Source organism: Siphateles boraxobius, unplaced genomic scaffold, assembly GCF_051911475.1.
Source record: "Siphateles boraxobius isolate OS27281-9 unplaced genomic scaffold, OSU_SipBor_1 355, whole genome shotgun sequence".
NCBI classification, from domain to species: Eukaryota; Metazoa; Chordata; class Actinopteri; order Cypriniformes; family Leuciscidae; genus Siphateles; species Siphateles boraxobius.
The window spans coordinates 5001-16183 of NW_027508981.1; the positions used below are offsets into that span (position 1 = coordinate 5001).

Consider the following 11183-nt stretch of genomic DNA (forward strand, 5'->3'; position numbering starts at 1 on the left):
AAAACGGAGTGTACTGACGTCTTTCCACGGTTAAAACAACATACCTTCTGATGTTCATTCACATTTATTTGATGCTATAAATGAACTAGGAGGAAGAGACGATAGGTTCACGAGGAGCTTTAACTGAGCGATCTGTCACCACACGCTAAAGAGCCACAAAACGGTATTTATTGTTTACATTTCTTTAAAAAATTACCAAGTTTGAAAGTTGAGACTTTGTTTCATATCCAAAGCGACTTACATTGCATTTCAAGGTAGCCATTTTACATTCTTATCAGTTCTTGCTTTCCCTGGGAATCGAACCCATGACCTTGGCGTTGCAAGCACCAACAGAAAATTCAAAGCAAAATAAGATTTAGTCTCTGACCTGCGTCGTGAGCCGTGATGACCAGCGTGAATCTGTCCTGAGTTTCCCGGTCCAGTGTTCGGATCAGGATCAGCTGACCAGCGGATGAGAGGCTGAAGGATCCGGCTTCATTCCCACTGGAGAGTGTGTAGATGATCTGACCGTTAGCGCCCAGGTCATCGTCCCGGGCCACAACCTGCCGACACAAACCGAGAGTTAACACTGTTTAAGACCTTCTGAAATCTTTAACACGCTTTGAAATCGTTGGTATTTATGACGTCACAAACTACCTTGTAACCAATCAGATCAGTGATCGTCAACGAGTGGATCTCTGAGTGAGTGAGTGGAGGCGGGGCTCATTTGCATATTCATGAGACCGCGCATACTAAATGAGGTACGGGTGTCGATTTACATTCCAGATATTTTAAGGCATGAAAACTTTTAAATATGCCATTTTGGAGATCAAAGATGAGTTTTAAGGGATAGACTTATTGACTACAGGGGGACCTATATCACCATAAATTTGAATTTACACTACTAATCACAAAAATGGAGCACAAAAACATGATTTCAAATATTGTACACATCCAGAATGATCAATAAAAAACACCAGTTACTGTTAAGCATAACAAACAAACTCTGAATGAGCGTTTGCAGTGAATCTGAAAGACATAGATAAAAGATTACAGTTGCAATTTCTTTGCATTTTATAGAAGCAAAAATGTTCACACGGACTAGTTTACACTCTCATTCTGTCTTCTGAGGTTTTGCGTGAGAGTCTGAAGCGCTGGCACACCTGACTCCAGCTCATTCCCCTCTCAGGTGAGGTTTGTTTGGATTCATTATGTCATTTATCCGAAGTGTAAAGCGTTCTGCAGTTACACCCCGTCACCCTACAGCGGGAAGCCCGATCCACTCCCTGCACTTAGCATTCCAGCGACGTCAAACACTTCCAGTCACATTTCCAAGTAAGAGCGTGGTTTGTGTTGGAAATCTGCTCTTGCATTTCTGCATTGCAAAGCAAATTTATAAATGATGTAGAACCAAAGCCGCCCGCTCTAAAGAGATGAACTAATGCTGCCTTTACATGCTAATCCCACTTTTAAAATCGTCACTTTCAAGTCGATATGAGGTTCATTCTTGCCTATTTAATGGGAAAAGCCTGAATGTATTGAAGATATTTAATCAATATCCATATTAAATTAAATGCAATGTCCCATTCATTGACAAATGCTGCATTCACTGTGTAAAATACATGCAATATGCATCAAATGGTTATTTATATACGCAAATAATACATGATTGTAACCGTCAAGAGGAAACAATTTAGATGTGGGAAAAATGCAGTTTTTTTCCCCATCTAAAATATTTCTGGATTCCATTTAAATGGTTAAATTACATTTTATTAATCAAAAAAAGTTCTAATTAATTGAAATCACGAGACTTACACAACTGAACAAAAATTTATTAGACGTTTAGCAAAAATTACATTTTAGGGCCCTATGAAATCCCTAATTTTTCGCCTCAAATTCAATTGTATTTTTAAACAATAATAAAATCTTTTTAATGGTTTAATTTAGTTTTAATAATCAAAAAGCACGTCTAATCCACTGAATTCATAAAATTGTAATTTTTTTTTTACAACAATAGGGCCCAAAGAAATGTTTTATTAAATTCTGGGTTGTCTGTTTTCTTTTTTCTGGATTTATTATTTAATATAAATGTATTATCAAAAACAGAGGTAAACAAATTAAGGCATAAAACATTAATCTTTAAATTAATCCTTTTATTTTTGCCAAACAAACTGATGAAAAACAGATATTTATGGTTAAAATGAAAACAAGGAATGAAAAAATGAGATATTCCTTAAAAATATAGTTTTAATAATTTATTATAATTATTCATTGTTATTGTTCTTATTACTGTGAGTGGAACAATAGTAATATATTTCTGTCATAATTTCTTCAAGTTAAACCGAACTTTTATTTTGGCGGGTTGCGGTGAAGAGCTGCGAGTTTATGCATGTGTAAATTTCATTTTTATGACTATATCTTGTGATTCCGCATCGCTCAAATGGCCGAACTCGAAAGCTGCATGAATGCTGTGTACTTGCCTGTAAGATATTCTTGGGCAGGTTTCCTAAGTTCTCCTGCACGCTGACGGTGTACGGCGAGAGCTCGAACACAGGCGAGCGGTCGTTCACATCCAAAAGCACGATGTTAACGGTGGCGCGATCCACACGTGAGCTACTCCCGCGATCCGAAGCCTGAACGGCCAGAGAATACGAAGATCTCGTCTCCCGATCCAGGAGCTTCGCCACCGAAATAACTCCCGTCACCGAGTCGATCCGGAAATCAGAGTTCACGTTCCCACCGGCGATTGAAAAGCGAATCTGCCCGTTCGTTCCCTCGTCCGCGTCGCTGGCGAAAACGCGCAGGACGTCGGTTCCGGTGAGTGTGTTCTCCTCGATCTCGATGTCGTAGATGTTCTGGGAGAAGCTCGGCGTGTTGTCGTTCACGTCCAGAACAATCATAGTGACCTCCATCGTTGACGAAAGCGGCGGATCACCTTTATCGGTGGCCATGATTATCAAAGAGTAATTCGCCATTTCTTCGCGATCCAGTTCGCCAACCAAAATCACGCCGCCATCGATGTTCCCGATGCTAAACTTGTTTCCGTACGGCCCTTTGAGGGAATATTCCACGTAGCTATTCGGCCCGCTGTCGGCGTCGGTGGCCAGCGCCGAAAACACCACCGTATCCACCGGCGTGTTCTCCTGAATGTACGCCGTCGACTGCGACGTGAAGGTGGGCGGGCAGTCGTTGACGTCCAGCAGAATGATTGACACCTGAGCGGTGCTGGTGAAGCGGGTCATGGGAGGCGGAGCCAAGTCGTTAACGGTGATGACCAGGTTGTAGAAAGACTGAGTCTCGCGGTCCAAGACTTTCTTGGTTTGTAAGACGCCCGTGTTGGTTATGGTGAACTGGGACTGCGGGTCACCTGACGCAATCTTGTAACACAGCTCCGCATTCGGCCCTGAAAAACATCACACATGCTGTTAAATTAATAATGGGTTATACCTGTGCAGTAACTTACTGCTGTAGAAAACATAAACAGTGTTTCGTCTATCATCACAAAATCCTTGACATTTTGCCGGTATGGTCTGAAGATGATATGCTTCGATTTAGGTAAAAATCAGACCAACAATAGGAGATTTAGGAGGAGTTCGAAAAATTTGGTTTTGGAAAGAAAATATAAATGGTGGATAGGAAGTTCGACATAATTGCTATCTATGTTCTCGGCATGACCCAAGGAATCTATTAACACCAGTTTCATTACAATAGGCTAATACAATCAAAAGTTATTAGCATTTTTGGAAAAATCAATACAGAGTTTAGTAACGATATGGCAATGCGCTCGTAAAATATAGAATTTTACGACAAAATTCAAAATGGCCGAAGCCCAAAACGGCTGATATGGGAAAATTGGGTATCGTTCGACTCGGCATGCCGCACCGATTCTAAAGAAACCAGTTTTGTTATAAGAAAAAATAGCCATTTTTATGTTATAAGAACAAATGTTCATTTTTCATATCTCCTGATCACTAGGTGGCACTGCGCCGAAACTATCCTGGTTGTCTCAGGTCATGGTTGTCATAACACACACCAAGTTTGGCCAGAATATGCTAACGTGTTGCGGAGATATAGCCTCACATTCATTTTGGCGTGCTATTCTCCAAATTCGTTTGTGCGTTATTCGATAACGTTTTGACAAATCAACTTGAATTCTATAACTTTTTGTCGGCATTGTTTGAAGATGATCTCGTTCGATTAGTTTTTATCGGTAAATTCTAGGGCTGGGAATTGATTAAAAAAAATTACTAATTAATCACAATTTGCTGAATTGCTGATTCGTAGAATCACCTAAATAAATTAAACAACACAAAAAAAATATTTGTAAATATACTTGTAAAGCACATATACCTTTATGTTGAGGTCAATTTGTAGAGAAAGACTACACGCCTTCGCACATATATATTCAAATGCGCATATCTATAGACTAAACACGTAATACGCATGTGCACACCGTCAGCGTTTTCACATATTCGCATTTTGAAGATGATAACGTTATTCAGAATTATTCGACGCTTGCAATTTGGAACCCATTTCAAGGTTTGCGTTCTCGAGCACCAAACACTGCTGTTGTGCGGATGAGCCGGAGCGCATTAAGGGTTTTCTGTTGAACGGTGTGTGTTAGCGTCTAAGTTAATAACTAATGATCTTTACAACGGAAGTGAATCAATCAAAACTAACTTTAGCTGGACAATAACTTCATTCTAGATCTGCTGTAAAGCCAAAACAACCTCTGTTACTGTAATCTCCTATTATCACTGTAAAGCTGCTTTGATAGATATTGTTAAAAGCGCTGTATAAATAAAGGTGACTTGACTAGAAAACAGCACAGACGAGTGTCTACAAGAAATATCTTCTGTGTATTTTGGAGGTTTGGCCGTCATCCATTCACAATGAACGTGTGATTGTCCAGACGTGCTGAAGCTGATAATGCTACAGTACAGTGAGTGTGTGATATGGATCTGCAGATCTAATCTGCTCAGTTCAGAGTAAATGAGCTCTAATTGAGCATTCGTAATGCCGTTCAGACGGGAGCTCATGTGGAACGCCATGGCACCTTCCCACACTGGGCCTGTTTACAAAACACCCGACCTAAACGCTGTCCGAGGTCAGAGGTCAGGGGTCAGGGGTCGGGAAATGCTAACAATGATGTGTCGCCTCGTGTGCGATGAGGATGGCATGCGGCAGAAAAGCAGAGTGAGGAGGAAAAGCCACAGGCACAAATGTAGGTCAGCGTAACCACATTAGAGTCTGAGACACGAGACGCGCGACTCACGGATACGCCAGACGAATCTCACGAAACCGTTCAAAAACACGTGCGGCTCATAATTCAAACCCAAAACTGGCCTCACTTTCTGTGGAAAACACCCGTTCTATTCATTTCAATTTGAACCCAGACATGATTTTGTGAGAATCTAATCTAGGTGTTCAATATTAACATTCGTCAACATATAAAAAAAATAAAAAAAATGTTATGCTATGCTAACTTTAGCATTGTCAACATTCTAAAAGTGAAATATGATATGAAATGAATAAAGTTAATATACTCTTGTAGAAAACTACATGAATATTTTATATTTTTTTCATTAGAGTAGGGTTTCCCAAACTGGGTTTTGCGATTAAAAAAAAAAAAAAAAAAAAAAAATTAAATTAAATAAAATTAAATAAAATTAAATAAAATAAAAAAAATAAAAAAATAAAAATAAAATAAATAAATAATTAATTAATAATAAAAAAAAACACATTAAACATGTGTTGGTAAACTTGAACTCGTACCATTATTGGCGTCTCTGGCACTCACTGTGAGAACTGTTTAATATTTTTTTTAATAAATAAATAAATAAATAAAATAAAATAAAATAAACACAAAAAACCCCACTTTGAACATGTGTTGTTCAATTATTTAAATATAAATGTAACATATCAGGGGTTAAGTACATACACAAGTAAATATTTTAGCTCAGGCAGACGTCAGCATTCTTACGCTGAAATACGATACTAATCGAGGACGTTTTTTAGATCTCCAAAAGCATTTAGTGTAACTCGTACCGTCATCGGCGTCTCTGGCGCTCACGGTGAGGACAGACGTCCCGGGACTCAGACTCTCCAGGACAGAAGTGCTGTACGTGGAGCTGTTGAAGACGGGCCGGTTATCGTTGACGTCCAGCAGGTTAAAGTAGACCCGAACAGAAGAGCATAGGCCGCCTCCGTCTCGAGCCTGGACCGTCAGGATGAAGAACTGTTGAGACTCGTAGTCCAGCGCACGCGTGACGTTGAACACGCCGGTCACGGGGTTCAGGAGGAAGGTGGAGTCCTCGTCATCCTCCTCTATCGAGTACGTGATCTCACCGTTCGAGCCCGAGTCCGAGTCACTGGCCAGAATCGCAGCCACAATTGAACCTCAATGGAAAAAGACAACAGAAAATACATAAGGGACTGCACTAAAAAAATGCTTTTCTTGTTTCCAGTCCAAACATCTAAAAATTCTAAAATCAAGATGGATTTACTAGACGAGTAAAATACCATTAGATATTATGTCCTGGCTGTTTTCCGGGGGAATTATTCAAAATTAAGAGAGTTGATGCTTAAAAAAAAAAAAATATCTGCCAATGGGGTGAGAAAAAATAATGTTAATTCAAACAGAAACAAGATTATTTTTCTGACCCCATTGGCAGATAATTTAGCTTGTTTTAAGCAAAAACTCACTTAATTTTTATTTATTTCCCCAGAAAACAAGACATAGTATCTTATTGCCTTTTACTACTTTAGTAAATGCAACCTGATTTAAGAATTTTTAGATATTTGGACTGGAAACAAGACTGAGTAAGAAAAGCATTATTTGCAGTGTGAAAAAGTTCACGAACCTCAATGGAAAAAGTCAAGTGTCCTTCATTTATACAGCGCTTTTAACAATATAGACAGTTTCACAGCAGCTTTACAGTGATAATAGGAGATTACAGTAACAGAGATTGTTTGTCTTAATAAAGAAAATACATAATGAACTGAAACTGTTCACGGCTCGAGTCAGCACAGATTTACAAGTTACTGAAAGGAGTAGTTCACTTCAGAATTAAAATTCTGTGGTTTAGTCTTTAACGGCACACTGTAAACACTAACGCTCACAATAATTAATTGGTTTGAGTAGAGCCAACTCAAATTATACAAATCAGTTTCATCAAATTAACTATTATTAATATTTAGAACTTTCTTTTTCTTTTGAGTTCACAAAACTGACACATTTTAAGTAAGTTGAATTGTTTCATTGTTTTGAGTTTCTTTTCATTTAGACAAACTTAAATTTAACTGAAACTGGGCTGGGATGTCTATTTCCCAGCATGCTTTGCCATGACACTCAAAAGGGAAAGTAAATGCTAAAATTAAGTGTTTTTCTGTGGCAGATTTAATAGTGTTTAATGTTTCGTTATGGTAGTTTAGAAGAGTTTCTGTTAAGTTGGGTTTTTTGGCGGGTTCCCATCATGAAAGGCTTAAGAACAGTGTATATTAAAAGTTTTTATTGCTGTACTCATTCAGCACATGCTATGCTGTGCTAATGTTGTTACTAATTAGCAAGGTAGCATTTATTGAATCTCATTTTAAATATATTTAGTAGTGGAAACTTGGCTTGCTAATACCAGTTATATAAGCAAGCCAAGTTTCCACTACTATATCTACTATATTTAAATTGAGATTACATGAGAATCTTAAATCGTGTATGAATAAGCTTACTCAAATACTTCAAGTTAAAGGACAATTCCGGACAAAAATGAACCTGGGGTAAATAACCCAACGGTCGAGTCGACCGTTCTCTGGGATGCGTTTTCATGATAATCGAATGTACCCAGTTTTAACGTTAGTTTTAGTTTCACCACAGATTAGCTTATAACGCTAGTGTATGGGGCCTAGAATAAGTAAAAATAAAAATCGCTAGTTAATACCACTAACAAGGCTCAAAATAGCCCCACACTAACACGCTAGCATAATGAGGGTCTCGACCTGCAAACCGAAGCATTGAGAACTGTGTAAGTGTACAGACAGTTTAATAAGAAGATACTTTATGAACACAGTCCACTTCGCGTATACAAGCAGGAGCCATCTTTGGAAAACAGTCTCGACCAGTCGAACCACGAACGCCGTGCTGGTCGATAGTCACAGTTCAGCTCACGTAGCATGCGTTCGTGGTTCGATTATAATTGTAATTATGCTAGCGTGTTAGTGTGGGGCTATTTTGAGCCTTGTTAGTGATATTAACTAGCGATTTTTATTTTTACTTATTCTAGGCCCCATACACTAGCGTTATAAGCTAATCTGTGGTTAACTAAAACTAACGTTAATACGATAATCAACTAACGTCGATTATCATGAAAACGCATCCCAGAGAACGCTCGACTCGGTACCCATGTGTTTTTTAGCACTAGGTTAATTTTTGTCCATTCATTGTTCTTTAAGAGCAATTAAAATGCACGGGTACAAAAGTTCTGCTTACTTAAACGTTACATTTCTTAACTTAAAAAAACTTATGTAACTGATTACCTCAAATTATTTGAGTTTTGCTAACTTATTGTGGTTTACAGTATAGCAGTGTGTTAATTGAGCCTGAAAGAGAGGCAGTACCGGGATTCATGTCCTCGGGGATGTCGAAGGAGTACACGGAGCGGGAGAACGTGGGCGCGTGATCGTTGAGGTCGCTGACGGTGATGTTGACCCGGACGTCGGAGGATTGCTGGCCGTCGTCGGCCCGCACCAGCAGAGAATACTTCGACCTGCGCTCGCGGTCCAAGCGCCGCGTGGCCGTCAGCTCGCCGGACTCAGGGTCGATGCGGAAACTGTCATCCGCTCCGCTGATGATGGCGTACGTCACCAGAGCGTTCGCTCCCTGAACACAAACACACACACTTTCATCACACACCAACCTAATATAAACACACACTTCACTTCAGCAATGTGATTTATGTGTGAAACGAAATACAAAGGCTAGAAGTAATGAAGGGGGCGGGCTTGATTGTATGCACTGGCGTTTGATTGGCTGATCAACTTTGAAGCACACTTCAAAAGCAATGATGTTCTTTATGTTCGTTTTCCAGCACAAATATCTAAACATTCTTAAATTAAGATACATTTACTGGAGACGCAAAAGACGTCACTTGAAGATGTTAAGTCGTGTTTAATGAAACATGTTGGGTGTATAAAATGTGTAAAAGCAAGTGAGTTTGTGCTTGAAACAAGAACACTAATTATTTTACTAATTCAATAATTCACTAAACATGCCAATGGAGTCAGAAAAGTAATCTTAATTCAAAGGGAAAACAAGAACTCTATTGGCAGATATTCTTGTTTTACACATAAGCTTACTTCATTTGTATACATCTTTCAGAAAACAAGACTTAAGGTCCGAAATTCGCGTCTGAAATTTTCGCACGTAAAAAAAAAACACCTCACGTTGTGTAAATCACGCTCACACACCGCCTCCAAAACTTTCATCCGTCATCCGTGTTTTCCGCATCCGTAGCAAGTGTTTTGAATGGTGTTTTAACAATTCAGAGCCACAGAATAACAAATATGAAAAAATTCACACACGATCACAATCATCACACACGAACCTAACATAAACACACTTCAGCAATGTGATTTATGTGTGAAACATTTATGTAATGATTTAATTTTGAGTTATTCGGCCCTCCATATCTATATATATATATAGTAAAAGTAAAACTAGTGCATCATGTCACACATTGAACTTCAGATTGCAGTGGCATTAATTAGTGAGAGTGCAAAGTATTTCATTTCCACACTGGTGTTGAGTTTCTCAGTTTCTCCAGTCAAGAGCTGACAGAGGAGAAATACAAACCGAGAGAGAGGAGAGAGAGAGAGAGAGAGAGAGAGAGGCGAGAGAGAGAGAGAGAGAGAGAGAGAGAGAGAGAGAGACAGAGAGAGCGAGAGAGAGCGAGAGAGAGAGAGAGAGAGAGACAGAGAGAGCGAGAGAGAGAGAGAGAGAGAGACAGAGAGAGCGAGAGAGAGAGAGAGAGAGAGAGAGAGAGAGAGAGAGCGAGAGAGAGAGAGAGGGAGAGAGAGAGAGAGAGAGAGAGAGAGAGAGAGAGAGAGAGAGAGAGAGAGAGGAGAGAGAGAGAGAGTCGGTGGGCGAGAGACACACAGTTCTGCCTTTGAACCGGATGGATCTACGGTTCCTCAGTAAACTCAGCTAATAGATCCCCTGATACACAGCGCTAAACACCTGATACTCTGCACCAATCCAGCGTGGCACATGAATAACGGCGGTGACAGATCGTGACGTCCCCATTCGAGCACAAGACAATACGAGTTCAGACAGACACATTAAAGAAGAGACGCTACACGGCATCAAAGAGCAGAAGATCACCGACGGCTTCAAAAAAAGTCTCCGCAAACTACAGCAGAAAACCACAGAAACCTGCTGGTGTTTCGGCTGTTACTGTGACGCACAAGTCATTTTACTTACATTTTATACTCTGCAAAAAGATTATTAAACAAGATTATTTTTCTTACCCCAGTTGCTGATAATTTTGCTTGTTTTATGCAAAAACTCACTTCATTTTGTTTTTCCCCCCCAGAAAACAAGACATAATATCGAATGGTATTTTACTACTTTAGTAAATGCATCTTGATTTAAGAATTTAAGATATTTGGACTGGAAACAAGACAAAAAACTGAATAAGAAAAGCTTTTTTTGCAGTGTGGACATTGATTAAATAGCCTGAATACTGTGGCGTTCTCTTGAAAAGTCTTATCTTCTCTCTCTCTCTCTCTCTCTCTCTCTCTCTCTCTCTCTCTCTCTCTCTCTCTCTTCTCTCTCTCTCTCTCTCCTCTCTCTCTCTCTCTCTCTCTCTCTCTCTCTGTCTCCCTCTCTCTCTCTCTCTCACTCTCTCTCTCTCTCTCTCTCTCTCTCTCTCTCTCTCCCTCTCTCTCTCTCCCACTCTCTCTCTCTCTCTCTCTGTCTCCCTCTCTCTCTCTCTCTCACCTCTCTCTCTCTCTCTCTCTCTCTCTCTCTCTCTCTCTCTCTCTCTCTCTCCCTCTCTCTCTCTCTCTCCTCTCTCTCTCTCGCTCTCTCTCGCTCTCTCTGTCTCTCCTCTCGCTCTCTCTGTCTCTCTCTCTCTCTCTCTCTCTCTCTCTCTCTCTCTCTCTCTCTCTCTAACTCTCTCTCTCTCTCTCTCTCTCACTCTCTCTCTCTCTCT

General features: G+C 39.8%; 1 protein-coding gene across 1 annotated transcript; it reads right to left on the reverse strand.

Annotated features, from left to right (window-relative positions):
* Positions 1-85: 85 nt before the first annotated feature.
* On the reverse strand, positions 86-8851 carry LOC143702869 (protocadherin Fat 4-like; the record flags this gene model as incomplete). Its single annotated transcript, XM_077196777.1, has 5 exons — positions 86-132; positions 368-542; positions 2460-3382; positions 6028-6378; positions 8590-8851. Coding segments are annotated over 5 exons (1758 nt in total), but the record flags the coding sequence as incomplete, so codon positions are not given.
* Positions 8852-11183: the final 2332 nt, after the last annotated feature.